Below are 24,481 nucleotides of genomic sequence, written 5' to 3'. Positions count from 1 at the left end.
CTCTCCTGGGACCTGGTTGAATGACGAGGGCAAGTGCGCCCTGCCTTGCTGGCAGCCAGATGTGGCTGATCCAGGTGTGCCTGAGATCCAGGTGTGCCTGAGAAGCACTTGTCCGTGTCCCCATCTGTGATTCAGATGCCGCCACACCTCCTTCTGTACTTTCCTCTTGTGGCTGTTTACTTTGGACATACTTTTATTTAATCTCCATGACAGATTCAGCAGCAGCCATCACAAAAAGCAACTCAAGGAAGAATAAACCTGGCATAAACCTGAAACACACAGGTGCCCCTCGGACCCTTTGGAAAGCGAAGGCCCACCAGGATGAAATGTTGGTTCCATGTGGTTCAGACAAGAACAGGCTGGATAGTGTGCAGGGGCTGAGGAGGGTTCTTGATCCCAGCACACACCAAGGCGAACTAGAAAGGGTTCTGGGAACATGGTGGGCTAGCCTGGGGTGCTCAGGGAGGCTGCCTTCTCCCTGGGGAATTGCTAAAGTGTCCAGGAGCTTCACGGCTGTTTATTGACGTGGTTTTGACTATCATGGGAGTTTATTCTAAGTTTCGCCATCTGCCTATGATTTAGGAGTTTCCTCCCCCCACCCCGTTCCCTCCCTCTTCTCTGTCCTTCCCTAGGAGGATATAGCAAGACGGATGGCTACAGGTTGACAGCTACACATAGTCCTGAAGGCTTTGGTCAGTGTCCCAGATGGGCGGAGGCAGTGCCGGGGCCATTACATTCCTTTCTGGAATCGGTGATGGAACCCAGGCCCTGCACATGCCATGCAAGAGCTCTACCCTCAGGGTCACTGAAGCACTGGGCCTCTATTCCTACCCTTCCCCCACCTCTGCCATTCTGGTGTTGCTGTGCCAGAGTTTAAGCACAGCGTGTGTGTGTGTGTGTGTGTGTGTGTGTGTGTGTGTGTGTGTGTGTGTGTGTGTGTCGGTGGGGGTAGGGGCGGGGAGTTGGAGAGGTTCGAGCTGTGGCTCAGTTTGTCTCCTCTTCCTAGGAAGCACGTCTCACATCCTACAGCCTCATGGGGACCACACCCCAAGTGGTAGGGATAGAAAGGAAGAGAGGTCCAACCGGTGTCTCTGCCCTCAGCACCCTGAATAATACTGCCCATCGTCAGCCTCATGCTGACCGAGACATAATGATGTAGATAGAATACTACATTTGAGACACACACGTAATTATATAAGGAAATGGACCTGACGGGTCAGGGCTGAGGTCTAATTAGCTAGCTCGCAAATGCTTTCATACAGGCAGGCCTCGAGGACAGTCAGGCAGTCTGTATCACAGACCTCAGGCTCAGGAGACCGGCCCTGTTCTGTTGTGACTCATGTCCCTTCCTGGAAGGACTTCCTGTCAGCCTGTTGTCTCCCTGAATTGAGAGAGAACTCCAGGGAGAATCTGCCTCCGTTAACACTGGCTTCATTTCTACCCGATGGGACACTGTAAGAGGCAGTGAGAGTTCTGCTGGGACAAGGGGTGCTGGTGCAGGGGCGCCTTTAGAAACTCCTAGCTGTTTTTCCCATCATGCCCTCACTCGATGTATGTCTCTCCCTCGCGATTCATATCAAGAGGGATTTTTTTGGAATTCCTGCTTGCAGTGGGATATTGCCAGGCTCCACTCCTGCATCTTTCCCTGTAGCAACTGAGGGTCTCACCAGAGCAGTGAGTGACAGCTTGAGGTGACCGAGCAGCCCTTGTCCCCCGTGGCCTTGGACCACAGGAAGCACTTCTTCCCAGAATCTGGGGTGTTGGCTTCATCCTGTCCAGGAGAGAAGGGCCCAGCTCACTCTCATGTGCCCTGACCATGCACAGCTAATCACAGAGAAGCGAGCTGATTCAGGATTCAGAGCAGCCCCTTGCTGCCTGCCGCTCGGAACATTCAGAGGGCTAAGAAAATACCCAAAGATAGCAAGGATGTGTGCTGCTTTTGATTTATTCGGTGTTTTTCCCTTTGGAGACAGTTGTTGCTACAATGGAGATAGAAGGCAGATTTGGCTGTAGAATTTACTGATGCTGCAAAGCTGGAGAGAGTACATTGGAAGCTGCCTGCATCCTGACAGCACAGACTGGAAGGCTAACACACTTGCCACTTGCATGATGGTTGCCATCGGTTTGCAGAACCTGGGAAAGCTACAGTCAGGGACACTCCTGGGCAAGCCAGAAATCCACCAGTCCAGTGTGCATGAATCTGTATCCGTATCATCCTCTGCACAGGGAGGGCTCTGCAAATGTCTCCAGAGGGGTTAGATTCTTGGCAGCTCCAGTTGCTTCCAGTCCCTTGGTGTAGAAGGCCCTAAAGGAAGAGCAGCATCCGCCCTCCACACACTTCTGCTGCTGCCCCCGTCAGGTGGGCTGTGCCTCCTTTGAATCCTCTGGGATTCCATTTTATAGACACACTGCCAAAAGAACCTCCTCCAGACAGCCACGGGGATTCCTGGGCCCAACCTCGTGCGCTGACTGAAGGAAGAAGGCTTCTCTCTAACTCCCCTACCTGACTGACCTCTCCAGGCCCCAGCTGGTGGATGGCTTTGCTAGGGCAGAGAGTACAGGGGAAGGAAGGGCATTCAGGCTGTCCAAGGGTCAGGCAGCAGATTCTGTGCAAACCAAGGGCAATTTCCGCTTCAAGGGAACAGAGAATTAATTGCTACCATCTGTTTCTGAGGCCGAGGCCCGCTGAAGGGGCTCCAGAGCTCGGGGAGGCTTGAGGCCTGGCATGTTTGCCAAGTGCTCCCCAGGGGCCTGGCTGTTCTTGAACTTAGCTGTGCTGTATAGTTCTCAGGCTGCTCGGCCCTCCTCAGACCCACAGGCCCTATGGCTTCACACGAGCTGCCCACCTCAGCCGAGTTGCAGACTAGGGACATGAACACACTACACCACCACTGAAGTCCCAGGGCAAGAGGGACTGAGGAAATCAGCTGACTTTAAACATCTGGAGCCACAGAGGAAGAAGGAGGGCAAAGGACAGGGAGGACCAGAAACCATGTCCCACGGGGCTACAGGTGGGCACCTGGGGTGACGCCCTGTTCAACTAGAAGGTCAGAGCTATGCTACTAAGTTTCTAATTGTTTTTGTTTCTTTCTCTGTTTTAGACAGTGTTGCCATCAAATTCTACATCAATCCTCTTGCCTCTGCCTCCCAAATGGAATTATAGTATCAGCATTACTGGCCTGTGCCATAGGACTTTGTTTTGTGACAGTCTCATGGAGTTCAAGCTGGCTTTGAAGTTCTTTTTTTTTTTTGGTTCTTTTTTTCGGAGCTGGGGATCGAACCCAGGGCCTTGCGCTTCCTGGGCAAGTGCTCTACCACTGAGCTAAATCCCCAACCCCTTTGGCTTTGAAGTTCTTACATAGGTGGAAATGACATTGAACTCCCGATCCATCCTTCTCTCAAGGGCTGGGATACAAGCATGATCAGCACGCCCACCTATCTTTCAGAGAGTTCCAACATGAGCTCTGGAGAAGCCTCGCTTGTATTACTGAGTTTGCTAGAAGTCGCACTTACTTATTTTGAATTTAAGTTCTACGTGAGTGTTTTGCTACATCCTTTCATGGGCACAGAAGGCCCAGGGTGGAAGAGGCCATCAGATCCCCTGCAGCTGGAGTCATCGAAGGCTGTGAGCCACCACCTGGGCTCTAGGCATTGAACCTGAGTCCTTGGTTAGAGCAGCCAGTGCTCTGAACTGCTGAGCCGTCTCTCCAGCCCCCTGGTTACTTACTTATTTATTTATTTATTTATTTATTTATTTATTTATTTATTTATTTTTCCGAAGCTGGGGACTGAACCCAGGGCCTTGCACTTGCTAGGCAAGCGTTCTACCACTGAGCTAAATCCACAACCCCTACTTATTTATTTTTAAGACAGGGGCTTCTATAGCTCCAGCTGGTCTCAAACTCAATAAACAGGCAGAGGTGGCTTTGAACTACTAATCTTCCCCTCTCTAACTGATCCAGTCTTGAATTATGTCATCACACTGGGTTTATGCAGTTCTGGATACTGAACCCAGGGTCTCATGACTGCTAGGTTGGCACTCTATGGTCTGCCCTTCATCCCCAATAATAAAAGCCAATTTTTTTTTATAAAGGTGGGGTGACTGGGTTGGGGATTTAGCTCAGTGGTAGAGCACTTGCCTAGGAAGCGCAAGGCCCTGGGTTCGATCCCCAGCTCTGAAAAAAAGAAAAAAAAAGTGGGGTGACATGTGTGGGGAGGATTAATATATTTAACTCAATATATTCAATGTATCTAGCAATGTATCATTAATGTTGGGAAAGAGTATGACATTTTGTCCTTTGAGAGCCAATGTAAGCTTTGGACCTGGAGTATATACATCTCCGTTTGGTTTAGGCCTGTTCAGATACCGAGCAGCCACAACAAGGCTGGTGGCTGCCGTGGGCAACATTACAGATCTCAATAGAGACAGGAATACAAAAAGTCACAGCTTACTCCTATGATTTATTCCTGGGGACCAACAATCCCCATCTGAGTGGGCCCCCTGCTGCGAGGGTTCCCTTCAGAGCTAGAGGTCTCCTGCCTGCAGCTGGCCAGCCCTCAGCTGGGAGCCGATTAGATTGCAGTGGACAGTGACAGCAGGAAGTCAGCTCTTGTTTTTTCTTGCAGTGAGTCAATTAGCCCTTGATCCTCCGAGCTGTGCTCAGGCCCCCACAGTACTGATCCGATGCCTGGAGGGCTTCTGAAGAGGAGTGAAGCCCTGTGGCTCAGACGGGCTGCTCTCTGAGTACCTTCCACCACTCCACCCCACCTCCCACAGCTACTACCTCTCGGGAGGGAAGGGCCCTGTCTCAAAGGTGAGACAGCTGTGTGGACACCGGGCTGGGGGAAAGGTGGTAGTTAGTGTGGACCTCTGGGCCACGCAGTCATATAAACAACCCCTTGGGAGCAGAGCTGATTGCTGGTGTGACATTAGTGTTTAGAAGGAAATTGTCACAGGGATTGAAACGGAGGAGGGCTGGGATGAAGGCTAAGTGATTTGCACCCCTGATGACATCTCACTAATCACTTTGTGCCTGGAGCAGTGGACATCATAGGTCGCTGTGTCTCCTGTGGCTGTTTCGCTCTATCATGGCCTCCCTCTGCCTTCTTCAACCCCATTTGCCACTAGCAACCTCTTCCAGGAGCTGAAAACTGATTCTTCTCTCTAGTTCAGTGGCCAAACTCAGTAGCTTCTTGGTGAGATGCAGCCAAAAGATGGCTGGGGGGGGGGGGGGGGAGATTGGGGATTTAGCTCAGTGGTAGAGCGCTTGCCTAGCAAGCAAGGCCCTGGGTTCGGTCTCCACGGGGAAGAAAAAAAAAAAAAAAAAAGATGGCTGGAGCTCCTCAGTTGCTCTGAGGCCTTGTTAGAAATAGGATTTGACTTGGCATCAGATGTAAGGGACAAGCCACTAAATCTTAAGTCAATGTCACCAGTCTATCTGACTGGGTAGAAATCACAAGGACCACTCAGTGGCTTTTCACCGGGAAACCAGACAGAGGAACAAGCAGGGTACTTGTGGACTTCACAGTGACCTCGGCTGAGGCTCGGCTGCAAGGCTGCTCAATTCTGGTCCCCACCCAGGAAGGTGCGCAGTCGGCCTCTCGGAAGCTAGCCTGAGTAGCTTCTAAGGGTCCTATCTGAACATGGAGACCCAACTGGGTGGCACACACATTTTAAAAGTATCAGGTGCGGGGTTGGGGATTTAGCTCAGTGGTAGAGCGCTTGCCTAGCAAGCGCAAGGCCCTGGGTTCGGTCCCCAGCTCCGAAAAAAATAAAAAGTATCAGGTGCGAGAGAGCAGTTATGGTGGTTCACACCACTTGGGAGACTGAGACAAAAAGGTTGGTTGCCAGCTTGGGCTACAGAGCAAGAACCTATCTCAAGTTTAAAGGAAAAAAAGTTAGCTGCCTGGTTGAATGTCTACCAGCTGCTCCGTGGGAGACAGAGCAAGGCCCGGGGTGGCCCCACCTCTCCACCTCTCCTGGCAGGGTGAGCTATGGGTGAGGGCCCGGTTGATAGTGGATCTCTGTGCAAGGGTTCTAGGGGTTGGCTAACCCCAGCACTAGGACCCTCCGAGCCAGGGCCTGAACAATGTGCTTGGGTCAGTCTGTTTCGCATTGCGCTGGCCTGGCCACTTCCCCACCTGGGTGTGATCGCTGCTCTCTGGCTGGGCATGTGGGTGTAGCAAGTCCAAACCTCCGTGGGAGTCAGGCGGGCGCCCCGCCCCTGGGCTGTGCCCTCTCCTCCCAGACTGGTTGTGCAGGAGCTGACTGCACAGTCGGGGCGGGCGCTGGGGCATGCGCGGGCCAGGCCTGGCAGAAACACCGCACCTGCAGGGAGGAGCCTCCCAGAAACTGCCTTCCCCGACCCGACCGCCTTCCCACCTCTTCAGAGCCCGGCTGGTAGCCAGCGAAGACACGCGTCGCCTTCCCGCCCTCCTTCCAGGAGAGCCCAGCCTGAACCGGCGCCTGCTTCACCACCATGTTCAAGGGGCTGAGCAAAGGCTCTCCAGCCAAGGGGTCCCCCAAGGGCTCCCCAGCTAAGGGGTCCCCTAAGGGCTCCCCCAACAAGCACAGTCGGTGAGCGGGGTCCTGGGTAGCGGTGCTGGGATCGGGGTGGTGCAGGGCCCAGGTATGTTCTAGCTACCTGTTGGCGGCAGAGCCTAGTTCTGGCATTTGGTATCCCGAGGCCAAGGGCCCAAGGGTGGACTCTCTCCTGCCTGTGGCCCAGGTTGAGCAAGGGATGGATAGCCTGCTGCCACCCACATTCTCCTGAGGAGGGCAGGTGTAGGGGACACAGGCGGAGGGTGCCCTTTCAGAGGTGCTGGACCGGATGACTGGAAACAGCAGAATCTGGCTCCCTGTTTGTCACTCAACCCTGATGGTCCTTTTGGATTGGATAAGTCTTGGAGTGAGCAGGGAAACAGAGTGGGCAGGAGTAGGAGGCTCAAGAGAGGGGTTTTTGAGCTGGACTACATCCCACCTAAAACACTTTCCCCTGACCCTGGGTCTTGTCTGATTCCTTCAAGTCAGGAGGCCTTTTTCATGGGGGTGAGAGGAGGTGGTACCATGCTCTGGTCAGTAGCTCTCTGCAAAGAGACTTGACGATGTTCATCCTGCTCGCTGGCCCCAAGCCCTCTCTCGGAGGTGGCAGTCTGCCTGGAGTCAGGTGTCTTTCGGGGTGCAGAGGTGTCAAGATAAGAGAGTGGAGATGAAAGACTGGGATCCAGGTACCCATTACCTCGACAGGGATCAGGGTGCCTACCCAGAGCCTGGGCATCTGGGCCAACAGGAAAGACAGTGCTTAAGACTCTCACTGGAGTGACCGCCTCCCTGAGGCACTGAGCCCAGCCCAGGGTGGAGTGCATAGTTCCCAGAGGAAGCCTCTCTGCTAGGAAGCCCAACCTGAGGCTGAGCTCTCCCTGCATTCCCAGAGCCTCCTGGCCTCCAGTTCCTGACTGCTGTAGCTTCATTCACAGGTCCTGCTGAGGCCTCCTCCTTTCCCTCAGAGGTGTCAACTCACTGAGCTCTTCTTTATTGAGCAACTGTGGTATGCTGGACTGCCTTAACCTCTAGGAATGCCCTGCGAGCAAAACACTGGTGTCCCTACCTTGAAGGTGCTCACTTCCGTACAATAAAAATTAATATGTTGCCTTTAATCTCAGCACTCCAGAGGAAGAGACTAGCGGATCTGTGAGTTGGAGGGTAGGCCAGCCAGGGCCACACACAGTGAGACTGGAGGCTGGAGAGATGGCTCAGTGGTTAAGGACATTGGCTGTCCTTCCAGAGGTCCCGAGTTCAAATCCCAGCGTCTACATTCACAGCTGTCTGTAACTAGAGGTCCACGGAATCCTCTTCTGGTCTCCGCTGGCATCGAGACCTGACACCCAGAAACACATGTGGGCAAAACCACATAGAATAATATGTACATGGCCCTGAGCTGGGCGCTTCCTGTGGCTTAATTCTTCCAGTGCCTAGGAGACCTCTGTGCTCAGGGCCAGGCATGGTGGCACGTGGCTTTAATCCTAGCATGAAAGGCTCAGGCAGGCAATCTCTATGAATTTGAGGCTAGCCTGGCCTAGATAGTGAATTTGGGCTAGCCCAGGGTACATAGTGAGATCCTGTCTCAAAGCCTATGGTGAAGGTATTAAAACCCCATTTAGGGGGTTGGGGATTTAGCTCAGTGGTAGAGTGCTTGCCTAGCAAACGCAAGGCCCTGGGTTCAGTCCCCAGCTCCGAAAAAAAAACAAAAAAAACAAAAAAAAAAAAAAAAACCATTTAGCCAGAGTTGGTAGGGCATCATAGTAAGTTCCAGGCCAGCCTGGGCTATGGAATAAGCCTTGGTTATGGCAAGTTCTTGTTGTTTGTGGGGGTGGGGAGCAGTATTGGTTTTTTATTTTGTTTGTTTGAGACAGGGTTTCCCTATGTACTGAGTACTAGTGAGAAAGACCAAGCCCATGTTGGCCACGGACTTCTTCAGACAGTTCTCTTCATTGGCACTCCCCTTCACAGTCTGGATGCAGCCCAGCTAGCATTTCCTTGTGGCCTGGAGTGTGGCTCCTGCAAGGTGTTGTTCTCACAAGGATGCTCATTCGGGTCTGCCTGATTCTTGCCCCCAGAGCTCAAGCACACAGTAGGAACTCTCTGGAGGACACTGAGAGACTGCATGGGCAAGAAGCTTGGGGCCCGAGCAACAGGCTTCCTCACGGTCATGCCAACAGAGCAAACGGGGCTGGAAGCCAAGCTTTTCTTGTGTCCCTAAATCAGCAGGAGGATATCCGGGTACCCCAACCATCTCTTGGCTGCCCCCTGCCTGGTTCCTCCAGGGAGTCACTAAAATCTCCATATTGCTGAAGCCCCATTGGGCAAGAAGAATGGTGGAAGCGGACATGGTGGGGGATGGGGAGAAGTTGAGACTGGGGAGTTGCCTCTACTCCCTGCCCTCGGTCAACACAACTGCCTTTCCTGAAGCCAGGCAGGCTGTCTTGGGTATTTTCTTTCTCACTGGGCCACCTGCCGCCACCCTGGGAAGCAGGCAGGCGTTGGGAAGGTCTTGGAGTACCTGAGGAATACACTTTATAGCCACACACAGACCTAGATTCTCACTTTCCAAGCCTTCTACAGGGGACAGTACCCTCATCCTCCATCTAAGACTGAGCCTCTCAGAGCTCAGACCCACGGACTCTTCTCTGTAGAAGGCCGGGGTTGGGGGATCTGGGGAATGGGTCCTACGTGGCAGGCACAGAGGACCTTTCCATAACTGCTGTCCTGTGCTCCCGACAATCCAACCAGGGCTGCAACCCAGGAACTGGCTCTGCTCATCTCTCGCATGCAAGCCAATGCTGACCAGGTAGAGAGGGACATTTTGGAGACTCAGAAGAAGCTGCAGCAAGTAAGTCCCTGCCAGAGCGTGAGGGGAGGGAAATGGAGGCCCAGGGCCTGGTGGGGAGTGGTCAGACCAGCGGGGGGGGGGGGACAGGTCAACAAGAACATTGGGGAACTTGTGGTGAGCCTTTGCGCCCTGACCACATGGGTCATGCCTCACCAGGATCGGCAGAATGGTGCACAGAATCAGGCACTACAGCACCAGCAGGAGACGGGCCGCAACCTGAAGGAAGCGGAGGTACTCCTCAAAGATCTCTTCCTGGATGTAGACAAGGCTCGGCGCCTCAAGCACCCACAGGCTGAGGAGATTGAGAAAGAGTGAGTGAGCCGGGTCTCACAGTGGAGGTGCGGGGGATCCCCAGAGAACCCAGCCCAGCTCTGACCCGGTGCCCCCCCCCCCTTGGCAGCATCAAGCAGCTGCACGAACGAGTGACCCAGGAGTGTGCGGAGTATCGAGCTCTGTATGAGAAGATAGTGCTGCCGCCGGATGTGGGGCCCAGGGTCGACTGGACACGGGTGCTGGAGCAGAAACAGGTCAGGGGCAGCCATCGACGGACACATTCTCAAGGAGCTCAGAACCACAGCCGGTGCGGTCAGAGAGCAAGGCAGAATGGTGTCTGTTGGAGCTTTAACTTCGAACCTGGGAGGAGCTCAGGGATGGAGGAGGGGAGGCTTCCTGTAGAAGTCAGGAAGAGGTGGAAAGAGGTAGCTCGGTCACAGTGATGAGTGGGGACCTCCTGGGAAGGCAAAAAGGCTCCCTCTGGGAAGACTGAGGTTGGATGGGCAGTGGACATACCAAGTCACAGGACGCTGAGCAGTTGTGTTTGATGCATTGTGACGGGAACCAGGGACCATGGGGCAGGGCAGGTCCTGGGTCTGGCTGGATATGTCCAGGCATCGGTTGCTGAGGCTTGGGCGAGAGATAGCCCAAGAGTAGAGCATGAATCCTGAGAACCAATGGGACTCAGGGCCTTAGTCCTGACCGCCACAGGACAGCAGTAGTGTCCCAGCTATGGGGAACAGCTACCATTGCCCCAGGCTGCTTACCCAGCCTGTCCACTCTTTGCCTCTATGACTAACTCTGCTCTCCTGTTGTGGGGAGGACACAGGTGGCTGTGGGGGGTGGGGTGGGAAGGGTTCTCTGGGCTGCGGGACATAGACCTTCCTGGTAGGACTGAGGACCTGGCTCTTCTGTAGAAGCTGATCTGTGAGGGCCACTATGGGCCTGGGATGGCAGAACTGGAACAGCAGGTGGCCGAGCACAACATCCTGCAGAGGGAAATCGAGGCTTACGGGCAGCAGCTGCGGACACTGGTGGGACCGGTGGGTGCATCCCTGTGCAACCTGGTGTGGACCCCCCTTTCTCCCATCACAATCAGGCTATCTGGCCTTAAAAGGGAGAGTTAAAGGGGGGGGGGATGTTGGTGGAGATCAGCCTGTATGCGGGGAGCCATCACACTAAACCCTGTTTCTCTCTTGAGGCAGGATGCAAACGCCATCAGGAACCAATACCGTGACCTACTGGTGAGTTCGGGCCGGGTGGGACCTCTTTGCCTCAGCCCTTCCCAGGGCCACGGTTGCCCAGGGCCCTGACACTACCCCTTGCCACTTCCTTCTCTCCCGAGCATAGAAGGCAGCCTCGTGGCGCCGGCAGAGTCTGGGCAGCTTGTACACACACCTGCAGGGCTGCACGAAGCAGCTGGGCGCCCTGGCGGATCAACAAGGCCGCATCCTGCAGCAGGATTGGAGTGACCTCATGCCTGACCCCGCTGGTGTGAGGCGAGAGTATGAGGTCTGTGGGGACAGGCTGGGGCAGTGGGGGGTGTCTAGGGCCATTTTCTTGCTCATGGCTGTCCCTGCTTCAATCCTTCTAGCACTTCAAGCAGCATGAGCTGCTGGCCCAGGAACAGAGTATAAACCAGTTGGAGGATGACGCAGAGCGCATGGTCGAGCTCGGGCACCCGGCCATTGGGCCCATCCAGGTGTGAAGGTCCCACCTCCCCCCCCCCCCCCCGCACACATATACACCCTTACCCCATGCTCCCCAAACGGAAGAGAGGGCGGTGGGTGTGGCGAGATTTCAGTGTTCACCCCGCTGTGCTCCAGGCCCACCAGGAGGCCCTCAAAATGGAGTGGCAGAATTTCCTAAACCTGTGCATCTGTCAGGAGAGCCAGCTGCAGCATGTGGAGGACTACCGAAGGGTGAGCCTGGGGCCAGGGACCCAGGGTGGTGGCTGGGGAGTGGGGGCAGGGTTCAAGGGCAACATAGCATAGAAGGGAACTGGGGCTTTAGGCCTAAGTCCCTGTGGGGAAACTAATGTCAAGAAGGACATTCTCAGCGGGGTGATTTCACCCCTAGCAAGTGAGTTTTGTTTTATTTTTTCTAATTTTTTAAAATTTACGAATTAATTTTGGGACACAGTCTCACTTAACTCAGGCTGACCTCAAACTCACGATGTAGCTGAGGATGGTGGAGAACTTTAGACCCTCCTAAGTGCTGGCCTTAAGGCATGGGCTACTGTGTGTGCCTTTTTATGCGGTGCTGGGAATTGAACTCAGGGCCTCTCTATAAATGCTACAAACTAGGTTGCATCTCCTGCCCCTGAGTTCTTTTCTTTCTTTTTTCATTATTCTATTTTAAGCTATGGGTACATGCGTATGTCTGTGTGTGTGAATACGTCACATGAGTGCGGGGGCCTGAGAGGCCAGAAGCAGGCAGATCTCTGTGAGTTCAAGGACAGCCTGGTCTACCTAGCAAATGTGAGGCCAACCAAGACTATATAGTAAGACCCCATGTCAAAAAAAAAAAACCCTAATAATAAAAAAAACATAACCGATGGCGTCTAGTGTGGTAACTGTGGCTGAAAGGGACTTGGGGAGCAGAGAACAGGATAGCAAGCTTGAGGCTAGCCTGGGCTACTTTGTGAGACTCTATTGCAAAATTACTCTGGTATAGCTCAGTTCTAGAAAATTTGACTGGAATGCACCAGACCCTTGAGTACAAAGCCAGAATGTTGCCTTATGACACTAAAAGCTATTTTTTTAAGATTTATTTATTTCATGTATGAGTACACTGTCACTGTCTTCATGCACACCATAAGAGGGGATCAGATCCCCATTACAGATGGTTCTGAGCCACCATGTGGTTGCTGGGATTTGAACTCAGGACCTCTGGAAGAGCAATCAGTGCTCTTAACCGCTGAGCCACCTCTCCAGCCCCTAAAAGCTACTTTCAGTGAACCAAAAATGTCCCATTTATGGTCACCCCCATTTAAAAAGATCCCACTGTCTGGGCAGGTGTCTTCGCTTAGCTGGCTTAGATTTAGTCTGTTTTGTTTTGCTTTGTTGTTTAAAGCTGGTTTGAGTGTGGCTGGCCTGGGTTTAGCCTGACTTGAATTTTATTGTAGCGTGAGTTTGACCTGGTCTGTATCCAGCCATTTTGGAGGTTCCCCCCACCCCACCCCCGGCTCTGCCCTTGACCACCCACTGACCTTAGTTCCAGGAAGAGGCCGACTCAGCCAGCCAGACCCTGGCAAAGCTCAGCTCCAACCTGGACACCAAGTACAGCTTTGGCGCTGGGGACTCCTCTGTCTCCCCAACAGAGCTCCTGCTACAGCTGGAGGTGAGACAGTCCCACTGGGCCATCTGCATCCTGCCCCTGGCTTAGAGCTTTCTCTCTAGAAAAGAAGTCCCCAGTGCAGCCCTAAACCCCCAGGAGAAGAGGTTGCTGCAGCAGGAGCCCTGACCCTCCTACACTTTGCTATGCTATCTGTAACGTGACCTGAGAAGCCTGGACGAGCTCTGAGGTCCCCACAGCTTCCTCCCCGAGGCCCGTGTGATATTAGCCAGCATCCGTACCCTCCGTCCATCTACAGTCTGACTTAGCTTCTCCCCAGAGGAAGGCCACACTCCCTTTGGGAGATGGGAAGGAGGCAGGAGGTGGCTTCTATCCCACCCTGACCGACCTGAGCTGCTGTTGTCTGGGTCCCAATAGGCAGAGGAGAAGCAGCTGGCCATAGCAGAGAGGACTATTGGAGAGCTGCAGCGACGAAGCCAGGAGGTGGCCCCGCTGCCACAGCGCAGGAACCCACCCAAGCAGCCCCTGCACGTGGACAGCATCTGTGACTGGGACTCCGGAGAAGTACGCCCTCCCCCTGCCCTCCTCACCCACCCCAGCCTCTGTCCCCCACCTCCCTACACTGCTTCAGTCTCTAACCCGCCCCACCCTGCCCCTCCCTCTTCTCACTCCTTCCCTGACCCGGCCCCACCCCTCAAACCTGTCCCACCTCTGATCTGTCCTCAACCTTACCCCAGCCCCTCCCACCTCTTCTCTGACCTCCTCCTCCTTCCAGCTGCTGTCTCCACCCATCTTGCCCCTAGCCACCTCTCCAGTCCCAACCCTCCATCCCACACGAGCCCTTCTCCACCGTCCCCTCAGGTGCAGCTGCTTCGGGGAGAGCGGTACACACTCAAGGATAATGCTGACCCCTACACCTGGGTGGTTCAGGGCCCTGGAGGAGAGACCAAGAGTGCCCCAGCTGCCTGCCTCTGCATCCCAGCACCAGACCCAGAAGCTGTAGCCAAAGCCTCCAGGTGGCTCACCCCAGGATGCTCACAGGCACCAGGGCCAATGCTTTCCTCTGAGGCAGTGAGTGCTAGGGCTGGATAGACTGAGAGACACTGTCCTCTTACCCCCTCCAGGTTGGCCTCCGAGCTGCAGACCCTGAAGCAGAAGCTGTCTACAGAGAAGAGTCGTCTCAAGAATGCTTCAGCAGAGCACTTACAGCAGGGCCAGCAGGGTACCAGAGGATGTCCAGGGAGGGCACTGGTGGGTGGGCCGTGCCGGGTAGAAGGTATTCCATCTCTACGACTAGACTATTCTTCCCTCAGTGAGGCCCTCCCCATCCTTCAGGTCCCCCCACATCCTGCAGGCACCCAGGGAGGGCCCATGTCAGGCAGACATAGTAGGCTTGGAACCTCACTAGTGTTTCTGTCCCCAGCTCCGGCAGGCTCAGCCCCGGCTGACCCACAGGCTCAGAAGCTCCTGTCACAGATGACCCAGCTGGATGGGGATCTGGGACAGGTAGAGAGGCAGGTGCTGAGCTGGGCTCGGAGCCCGTTGAACGACTCTTCTCCACTGAAGGACCTAGAGGGCCGAATCCAGAGCTGTGAGGTAAGCGAGTGGCCTTGAGGTGGCCTTGAGAGCTTCAGGACAAGAAAGGGCCCTGCCCTGGGGGTGTACACACTCCTGGGGCCATGGACTCAGAAAATAGGGCTCCCATTCTGGTTCTTCCACTGTCTTTGGTTTTCTCATCTCTGGGGTGGTACCCACATCCTTTGAGCATCCCGGGGTATGAAAGTGTGACAAAGTCTGGCCCAGAGTAGAGGCCTGACACATGGACTTTTTTCTAACAAGAGTCCTGGGTACAGCAAGGGAGCCGGGGAGTTCCCAGAGGGAAAGAGTTCTCAGTGATACAGGGAAAGGGATGGAAACACTGTCTTGTCAGCCAGTGGTGACCATGTTCTCTGTCACATGAACCCCGCAGCCTGAAGGCGCCCATGCATTCTAGTTGGCCTTCCAAACCGGTTTCTGTTCAAATATAGCATACCATTAGTGTTTGGTTTTTTGAAAAAAAATTCGAACCATGTTGATTTACATGGTTGTCTAACCTGTTCCGGTCTGTCTGCCATGCAGTGGGGGCGGGGAGGGGGGCAGTAGCCCAGCCCGGCCAGGGAGGAGAGGAGAGGAGAGGCTTCCCGAGGGCAAGGGCAGGGGATGTGAAGTCAGGTGCTGTGTGAGGATGCCAGAGGCTGATGGCTGACCCTGCCACACCAAAGTAGGTGGATTCATTGTGATGAGAGACAGAAGGCAGCCGCCCTGAGTGAATTCAGCCAGGGTTCTTCCTGCTTAGCCTGAAGCAACAGGAAGGTAGCAGGCCTGACCAGGACACTGACTGACAGTAGCAACGCCAGGTCACAGTGCGCTTGGTTCCTGTTGCTAAGGACCTAATATACAAGCTCTCATTTCACACACACACACACACACACACACACACACACACACACACACACCCAGTCCATCATTCTGCGGTCGAAGAGGCCCGGGTGTGAGTAGGGGCTGAGAGAGGCTGTCCTGCCCTAGGCTATCCACATACAGGGACAAGAAGAGACAGGCCCGGCCCCACATCTGTATCACGCCTTCGCAGGCATAGGGTTAAGTGACCCAGAAATCCCTGACTGTGTTCTCTGCCCACTCCACCCCTGACCCAGGGCACGGCACAGCATCTTCAGAACCTGGGAGCTGAGAAGGAGGCAGCCCAGCAGGAGTGTGAGGCGTTTCTGTCGACTAAGCCTACAGGCTCAGCGGCCCTGCAGCTGCCTGTGGTCCTCAATAATGTCAAGAACAAGTATAGTGATGTGCATAGCCTGTGCTACCTCTATGGGGAGAAGTGAGTGCTTGGGAGAGGGCCGTCCTCTGAATGGTCACAGGAGCGTGTGGTTGAGCTAACTGGCTGTTGCTTCCTCACCTCAGAGCCAAGGCTGCTCTGGGCCTGGAGAAGCAGATCCAGGAGGCAGATGGGATCATCCAAGGCTTTGAAGCTACCCTGGCACAGGAGGGCCCCATCCCTGAAGGCTCTGGGGCACTGCAGGAGAGGGTCAGCGAGCTGCAGGTAGGGTTAAGCAGCCCGCCGCGGTGTCCTGATAGGAGGGAAGGGAAGGAGTGGTCTGGGTATCCCGGAGCGTGCTCCATTCTGCCTCCCTTCTCCACAGCGCCAGCGGAAAGAGCTCCTCCAGCAGCAGGCCTGCGTGTTGGGGCTGCACCGGCAGCTGAAGGCCGCGGAGCACGCGTGCGGTGCGCTGCAGAACAATTTCCAAGAGTTCTGCCAGGACCTGCCGCGCCAGCAGCGCCAAGTGCGAGCCCTCACCGACCGTTACCACAGCGTGGGGGACCAGCTGGATTTGAGGTAAGTAGAAGGAAGGGGTTCCCCGGGCACTGCTGCCGGTGAACTGGTGACATAACCCCTCTGGGGCTGTTTCCTTGCCTCTAAAATGGGATAACTATACCTAATTTTCTCCCTTTGGAGTGCCAGACAGACACCATTCATTGCATCTCTGAGACACAGTCTCCATTACTTGCACGGCCTGTCGCTCAGGCCTTCGGTTCTGTCCCGGGTTGGAAGGATCCACCAGCCCTCTCTGCGCACCCCCGACCCATCCCTGGATGTCCGTCCCTTGTACCTACGTGGAACCTTGTCCTCTGGCAGGGAGAAGATACTACAGGATGCCAGCCTCACCCACCAGCAGCTCAAGAACAGCAGGGACAACCTGAGCTCCTGGCTGGAGCAGCTGCCCCACCACCGTGTGCAGCCCAGCGACGGGCCAAGCCAGATCGCCTACAAGCTGCAAGCACAGAAGGTGAGAGGCTGGGGCCCTGGCAGGGGAAATTACCTGAGTCAGGGCCTGGCCCAGAGCAGGGGCCGCCAGCTACCTGTTTCTTTCCAGCCACCTCCCCAGCAGGGACCAAGTCTCAAAAACAAGAGAGGCTACATAGGTCAGATCAGGAGATGGTGGTGGGGTGGCCTTACCCCTCCACAGCCTTGTCAACACCCCTTTCCAGTGGTGGGATTCTTTTCACCCTTGCTAAGGTTGTAGGGGATAACCGGAGAGTGGAGGGCACCTGTTGGGGAAGCCCATCCCTGAGGCTTTTAGACACAGGCCAGCCACCAGCTTGGTGTGAGCACCCCCTGGTGGACATATGTGGGAGTGAGGGCAAGTGATCTGAGAAAAAAGCTCTGGGAGTCAGGTAGATGAGAAATGTCCCACCCAAAGAATTTTGGTCCCTGGGAGGCAGAGACAATCCATCCCGGTTCTTCTAAGCTACAGGACAGAATCTGGACTTGACATTACAGCCTTAGGATCCATGGGGGAAGAGGGTCACCCTCAGATTTTTTTTAAAAGATTTATTTATTTTATTTATATGAGTACACTGTCACTGTCTTCAGACACACCAGAAAAGGGCATCAGATCCCATTACAGATGGCTGTGAGCCACCATGTGGTTGCTGGGAATTGAACTCAGAACCTCTGGAAGAGCAGTCGGTGCTCTTAACCGCTGAGCCATCTCTCCAGCCCCACCCTCAGATTGAAAGTTGTCTTTGGAGGTCTCTGAGGAGCCAAGATATTAGTCCAAGGGGGTAGGGTGGGGCCCTTCCCAGAAAAGTGAAGCTGGACTTCTTAGAGCGTTTGGTACTTTTTTCTTTTGAGTTTTCCTCCACTGGCTCAGACAGGGGGTTTCTCTGTGTAGCCCTGCTGCTATTCTAGAACTCACTCTGTTGACCAGGCTGGCCTCGAACTCATAGATATCTAGCTGCCTCTCCTTCCTTCCTTCCTTCCTTCCTTCCTTCCTTCCTTCCTTCCTCTTCTTCCTCTTCTTCCTCTTCCTCCTTCTCCTCCTCCTTTAGATTCTAGATGAATCAAAATGGGTTCAGAATAACTGGATGAGCAGTGGTCTCCAGACACTGGTCCCTGGAAGCTTCTCCAAGATGTTCCTTCTCAGGCATGCCCAGGGCTGCAGGGTCTCACTGGCATTTGGATCCAGCAGATCTGTGGCCTAATAACACTAGATATACAATGCAAGAGCCACTGGGCTAAGACAGAACTCCAGGGCCATCAGACAGGAATGTCCAAGAGAAGGGAGGCATCTCTGAGTACCCTTTGCCTGTGTGTCCTGGCTAATTGTGGTGCTGGGAATGCCAGCTAGAAGGAAAGGAACTTTCCCCAGCCTCTGTGACTCTGGCTTCCTCCTTGGCAGAGGCTGATACAGGAAATCCTGGGTCGTGAGCAGGACCAGGCCACAGTGGCCCGCCTCACCCGGGACCTGCAGGAGGCTCTCCAGGTGAGCACTTTTACTTCAGCTTCTACTTCTGATTTCACCAGCCTCCCTTGCTCTGCTATCCCCGACCCCCCCATGTCCAGTCTCTGTAAGTGACTTTCCTTCCTGTTCAGGAGTATGAGCTGCGAGCAGACACCTACCGCTGCTCCCTGGAGCCCACCTTGGCGGTGTCCGCCCCTAAGAGACTCAGAGTGATTTCCTTAAAGGAGAACATCCAGGCTCAGGTGAGGCAGGGCTTAGCATCTCCTGGCATCAGCTCTACAGCTCCTCAGGCTGAGCTGACTCTGCTCTCCCTCTCCCAATTTGGTTCCCCAGGAGAAGAACCTTACTAAAGCTTACACTGAGGTCGCCGCAGCGGAACAGCAGCAGCTGCACCAGCTGGAGTTTGCTAAGAAGATGCTGGAGAAGGTAAAATGTCGGTGCCCACTCTGTGGACACAGCAGCCCAGCTGGTCTGGGGTGGGCCTGGATGTCACCTTTCCCCACTGCAGCCTCAGCCTCTGGTCAGACCTGGACATGAAGATTTCTCCAGAAGTTCATACAGGTTGTGCCTACTCTAGGCAGGCTCTGGAGGTGCCCTCCAGTCTTTGCTTAGTCATAAGCAAAGGGGACAAGAGAGGCCTAGAGAGCCAAGAAATACTCCATAATCCTTAACCTTAGGACCCAGTCACATAGGCAATGGACCATCTAGGTCTCCAGTGAGAGTTGAGTGGAAGCCAGGAACTCTTTATGGTGCCTGTGGCTTGCCAGTTTCTCTCTTTCTGAGCCATTTTTCACTATCTACTGGAGAAGATTAGCCCCACCCCCGGGGCAGAGCTGGGGAGTTCCAGACCCTGCCTTGTATCCTAACAGCAATTCACTGAGGTCTTCGAAATCCTGTGTCCAAGTATCACGAGTCTTCAGCTCCATCGCCCAGGACCTACCAGGGAATCTAAGAAAGCGAGGAGGAGGAGGTCTCTGACCTCAGGGGTAGGGCGCAGAAAAATGGGGCTCCAGTTTTTGCTCACCTCAGGACTGTCTCTCTCTTTCCTGGTCACCACAGAAGGAGCTCAATGAGGACTTCCAAGCCATCCACAGTGCAAGACAAGGATCTGGCAGTCCAGCACATACAAAGACAGAGTCAGAGGTCCTGAAGACCCAGCTCGAGGAAGAGAGGAAACGCGTGGCTGAGGTGCAGCGTGAACTGGAGGAGCGGAGGCAGCAGCTGCTGCAGCTGAGGACCCAGCAGCCTGTGGCTCGGCTGGAGGAGAAGGAAGTGGTAGAGTTCTACCGGGACCCCCAGCTAAAGAGTAACGTGCTTCAGGCATCGTCCCGGCTGGAGGAAGAAGGCAAGAGGCGAGCCCGCCTACAAGCCGAGCTGGAGGTGGTGGCCCAAAAGGTTGTCCACTTGGAGGGCAAGAGGAAGGCCATGCAGCCTCACCTGCTGACCAAAGAGGTCACCCAAATTGAGAGGGACCCCGGCCTGGACAGCCAGGTTACCCAGCTCCACAATGAGATGCAGGGGCTGCGTGGGGAGAACGCCGTCCTCGCAGCCAGGCTGGAGGGGCTGAAGGATGAGTTGCTGACCCTGGAGCAGAAGGAGATAAATGTGAAGGAGAAGGTGGTGGTGAAGGAGGTAGTTAAGGTGGAGAAGGATCTGGAAATGGTGAAGGCGGCCCAGACGCTAAGGCTGCAGATCGAGGAAGATGCTGCACGGAGGAAGGGGGCGAAGGAAGCAGTAGCCAAGACACAGGCTCGCATCAAAGACCTGGAGCAGGCGATCAGCTCCGTGGAGCCCAAGGTCATTGTGAAGGAGGTGAAGAAAGTGGAGCAGGACCCTGGGCTTCTCAAGGAAGCCTCCAGGCTGAGAAGCCTCCTGGAGGAGGAGAAGAACAAGAACGTCATGTTGGCCAGGGAACTGCAGGAACTGCAGGACAAGTACAGGGCGGTAGAGAAGCAGAAGCCTAAGGTGCAGCTGCAGGAGCGCGTCAGCGAGATCTTCCAGGTGCACCCGGAGACAGAGCAGGAGATCCTGAGGCTCCGGGCCCAGCTGCAGGAGACAGGCAGCAAGAAGAGCTGTGTGGAGCGGGAGGTGGAGAAGCTGCTGCCTGAGCTGGAGGTCCTGCGGGCTCAGAAGCCCGTGGTGGAATATAAGGAGGTGACGCAGGAGGTGGTGAGGCACGAGAAGAACCCAGAGGTGCTCCGGGAGATCGACCGCCTCAAGGCTCAGCTCAATGAACTGGTCAACACCCACGGGCGCTGTCAAGAGCAGCTCATCCGGCTCCAGGGCGAACGCGATGAGTGGAAGCGTGAGCGGTCCAAGGTGGAGACCAAGATGGTGAACAAAGAGGTGGTGAGGCATGAGAAGGATCCAGTGCTGGAGAAAGAGGCCGAGAGGCTCCGGCAGGAGGTGCGGGAGGCCGTCCAGAAGAGGCGAGCCGCCGAGGATGCTGTCTACGAGCTGCAGAACAAGTATCTGCTGCTGGAGAGGAGACGCCCCGAGGAGCAGATCGTAGTGCAGGAGGTGGTGGTCACCCAGAAGGACCCGAAGCTGCACGAGGAGCACAGCCGGCTGAGCCGGAGCTTGGATGAGGAGGTGGGGAGGCGGCGGCAGCTGGAGCTGGAGGTGCGGCAGCTGAGCGCCAGCGTGGAGGAGGAGGAGGCCATGCTCAGCTTCGAGGAGGACCGCAGCAAGAAGCTGGCTGCGGAGAGGGAGCTGCGGCAACTGACCCTGAAGATCCAGGAGCTGGAGAAGCGGCCTCCTGCCCTGCAGGAAAAGATCATCATGGAGGAGGTAGTCAAGTTAGAAAAGGATCCGGATCTGGAGAGGTCCACAGAAGCTCTGAGGCGAGAGCTGGATCAGGAGAAGAACCGGGTGATCGAGCTACACCGGGAGTGCAAGGGCCTGCAGGTTGAGGTCGACCTCCTTCAGAAAACGAAATCACAGGAAAAGACCATATATAAGGAAGTGATCAGGGTGGAGAAGGACCCAGTCCTGGAGAGCGAGAGGGCCCGTGTGTGGGAAACCCTTAACCGGGAGCGAGCAGCACGCCAGAGTCGGGAGGAGGATGTCCGGAGCTTGAAAGAGCGGATCGACCGAGCCGAGGCTCTGAGGAGGTCCTGGTCACTCCAGAAGGCCCGGGACCAGGCAAGCCAGGACTGTGGGCGGCTGCAGAGAGAGCTCCGAGAGCTGGAGCAGCAGAAGCTACAGAAAGCCCAGCAGCTACAAGAGGAGGGGCGGCTGCTTAGCCAGAAGACGGAGAGCGAGCGCCAGAAGGCCGCTCAGCGGAGCCAGGCCCTCTCACAGCTCGAGGCTGCCATTCTCCATGAAAAGGACAAGATATACGAGAAGGAAAGGACCCTCAGGGACCTGCACACCAAAGTGAGCCGGGAGGAGCTCAACCAGGAAACCCAGACACGGGAGACCAACCTTTCCACCAAGATCTGCATCTTGGAACCAGAGACCGGGAATGACATGTCTCCCTACGAGGCCTACAAGAGGGGTATCATCGACAGAGGCCAGTACCTCCAGCTGCAGGAGCTGGAGTGTGACTGGGAAGAAGTTACCACCTCCAGTCCCTGTGGGGAGGAGTCTGTGCTCTTGGACCGCAAGAGCGGGAAGCAATACTCCATTGAGGCCGCCCTCCGCTGCCGCCGCATCTCCAAAGAAGAATATCACAGGTACAAAGATGGCCGCCTCCCCATCTCCGAGTTTGCCCTGCTTGTGGCAGGGGAGACCAAGCCCAGTTCCTCACTCTCCATTGGGTCCATCATCTCCAAGTCCCCAGTCTGCTCCCCAGGACCCCAGAGTACCGGCTTCTTCTCCCCAGGCCTTTCTTTGGGGCTCACTGAGGATAGCTTCCCCATCGCTGGGGTTTATGATACAACCACAGATAACAAGTGTAGCATCAAGGCAGCTGTGGCCAAGAACATGCTGGATCCCATCACTGGGCAGAAGCTGTTGGAGGCCCAGGCAGCCACAGGAGGCATCGTAGATCTTCTCAGCCGAGAACGATACTCCGTACACAAGGCAGTGGAGCAGGGACTCATTGAGAACACCTCCACCCAACGTCTGCTCAACGCTCAGAAGGCCTTCACCGGCATCGAGGACCCAGTCACCAGGAAGAGGCTGTCAGTGGGTGAGGCCATCCAGAAGGGCTGGATGCCCCAGGAAAGCGTGCTTCCCCACCTACTGGTGCAGCACCTTACTGGGGGCCTCATCGATCCCAAGAGGACAGGACGCATCCCCGTCCCTCAGGCTGTGCTCTGCGGGATGATCAGCGAAGACCTAGGTCAGCTCCTGCAAGACGAATCCAGCTACGAGAAGGATTTGACAGACCCCATCACCAAGGAGAGGCTGAGCTACAAGGAGGCCATGGGGCGCTGCCACAAAGATCCTCTAAGTGGCCTGCTACTTCTCCCAGCCATGCTGGAAGGCTACCGCTGCTACCGAGTGGCCTCCCCCACCCTGCCTCGCTCCTGTGTGCGTTGAGGAGGGCTCTGCAGGAGGGAAGTTAGAATGCAGGCGTGCACCGCCTTGTCCTGGAGCAGCATAATCCCAGGCAGCGGTCCTCCTCCTGTCCATCCACCTCACTGTGCAGTCACTTGTGTTGGGCCCTGTCCCCAAACATGGGAAGCTCTGTTATCCCTCCCACCCCCTGCTTCTAATAAATGAATTATCTTGGTGCCGTGTCTCACTCTCATGTGGGGTTGCAGGGTCAGTATGTCTAGGGTGTGAGCCCATAAGCAACTCCAATTGGGCATTTCCCCCCAAAAATTATGTGTTATGTGGGGTGGATGTGCCCAACCCATCTGCCTGAGAAACAGGTCATCAAACGAGACCTCGGAAGACCCCTGGCCCCTCAGTTCCTGCCCTCTAGAACCAGAAACTCAGGAACGAGTTACATTTCCCATGTGTCACTCAGAAGGTCAGCAACAGCTTAGTGTTGATGATGGGACTATTTAGAACACCCCAGGTGCTGTCACCACTCCTAGGATCAGAGAGCTGCCCTACCCCCCACCTCTGGTTTAACGAGGTCCTCCAAACGGGATTTCAACTCTTCAGTAGCTTAAAACAAAATCGAGACCAGCAGAGGGCGCCCTCTCTCGGGGACCTGCCTGGCTCTGCAGCTGCGCAGTGAGGGCCAAAGGCTGGGGTCTCTTATCCAACCTGACACCTGTTAACAGACGTCAGAGGAGTTATGCACCCCACCCCCATGCAGGGAGCACCTGTGTGCCTTTCGAAAGTGCACCATTAAATCCAACAAATAACACAGGAACCTGACGACCTGCAGGTGACATGAACCCAAGCCCTCCACCTGCCAACCTGCAGGTGACATGAACCCAAGTCCCTCGGGGTGTGTTCTTCCCAGGCCAAGGCATCCCTTCCCCCTGAGGTACCAGCCACACTATGATGTAGTATAGAATAGAGTTTATTCAGGGCATGGGGAGGGGAGTCGAGGGGGTAGTAGAGACAGAGAAAGGCAAAGAGAGAGAGAGAGGAAAGGAGTAGAAGCCAACCATGGACACATGGAAAGAGTCGGGGAATGGGGAGAGAGGGGGAAGGGACGAGAGGAAGGGAGAAGAGCAAGAGAGAGAAGAGGGGGATGAGCAGCCCCTTTTATAGTGAGTCAGGCACACCTGGCTGCTGCCAGGTAACTGTGGGCGGAGCCTAGATGAGTGTGTGTGCATGTGTGTGCACATGCGTGTGTGTGTGTGTGTGCGTGTATCTGCATGTATGTGTGTATATGTGTGTCTGTGAGAATGTGTGTGTGTATGTGTGCATGCGCATGCTTGTGTGTGTCTGTGTGTATGAGTGTGTGCACGTGTCTGTGTCGAGTGCATGTGTGCATATGAGTGTGTGTATGTCTGTATGCGTGTGTATGTCTGTGAGTATGTATGTGTATGTGTGTATATTCTGTATGTGTATGTATGTGTGTTTATGTCTGTATGTGTATGTTTGTGTATGTGTATATGAGTGTGTATGTGTCTGTGTGTGTTTGTATATGAGTGTGTGTGCATGTATGTGCATATATGTGTCTGTATGTGTGTATATGTGTGCATGCACATGCTTGTGTGTCTGAGTGTGTATATGAGTGTGTGTATGCCTGTGAGTATGTGTGTGTATGTCTGTATGTCTGTATGTCTGTATGTGTGTATGTGTGTTTGTATGTGTGTGTGTGTGTGTGTGTGTGTGTGTGTGTGTGTGTGTGTGTGTGTGTGCATGGAG

The 24,481-nt window shown here is 54.9% G+C and overlaps 1 protein-coding gene across 1 annotated transcript; it reads left to right on the top strand.

Moving 5' to 3' along the window:
• Positions 1 to 6,388: 6,388 nt before the first annotated feature.
• Positions 6,389 to 22,938, top strand: Evpl (envoplakin). Its single transcript, NM_001107066.2, has 22 exons — positions 6,389 to 6,577; positions 9,290 to 9,389; positions 9,546 to 9,700; positions 9,790 to 9,916; positions 10,580 to 10,705; positions 10,868 to 10,906; positions 11,013 to 11,174; positions 11,257 to 11,364; positions 11,489 to 11,584; positions 12,879 to 13,004; positions 13,377 to 13,523; positions 13,821 to 13,975; positions 14,084 to 14,181; positions 14,383 to 14,555; positions 15,653 to 15,831; positions 15,915 to 16,053; positions 16,154 to 16,347; positions 16,648 to 16,798; positions 18,194 to 18,277; positions 18,388 to 18,498; positions 18,590 to 18,682; positions 19,316 to 22,938. Exons 1-22 carry the CDS (start codon positions 6,480 to 6,482, stop codon positions 22,742 to 22,744), a joined length of 6,090 nt encoding a protein of 2,029 aa, NP_001100536.1. The 5' UTR covers positions 6,389 to 6,479; the 3' UTR covers positions 22,745 to 22,938.
• The last annotated feature ends 1,543 nt before the right edge of the window (positions 22,939 to 24,481 follow it).

This window comes from Rattus norvegicus, chromosome 10 (assembly GCF_036323735.1).
Source record: "Rattus norvegicus strain BN/NHsdMcwi chromosome 10, GRCr8, whole genome shotgun sequence".
In the NCBI taxonomy this organism is placed as follows: domain Eukaryota; kingdom Metazoa; phylum Chordata; class Mammalia; order Rodentia; family Muridae; genus Rattus; species Rattus norvegicus.
This window is presented reverse-complemented; position numbering and strand designations above follow the sequence as displayed.

What these genes read in the sequence shown, in the direction of transcription:
- Evpl (NM_001107066.2), top strand. Translation starts at nt 6,480, where the DNA reads ATGTTCAAGGGGCTGAGCAAAGGCTCTCCAGCCAAGGGGTCCCCCAAG. An exon ending in GTGACTGGGACTCCGGAGAA is followed by an intron (nt 13,524 to 13,820) that starts GTACGCCCTCCC and finishes CCGTCCCCTCAG; the next exon opens with GTGCAGCTGCTTCGGGGAGA. An exon ending in GGGGACCAGCTGGATTTGAG is followed by an intron (nt 16,348 to 16,647) that starts GTAAGTAGAAGG and finishes GTCCTCTGGCAG; the next exon opens with GGAGAAGATACTACAGGATG.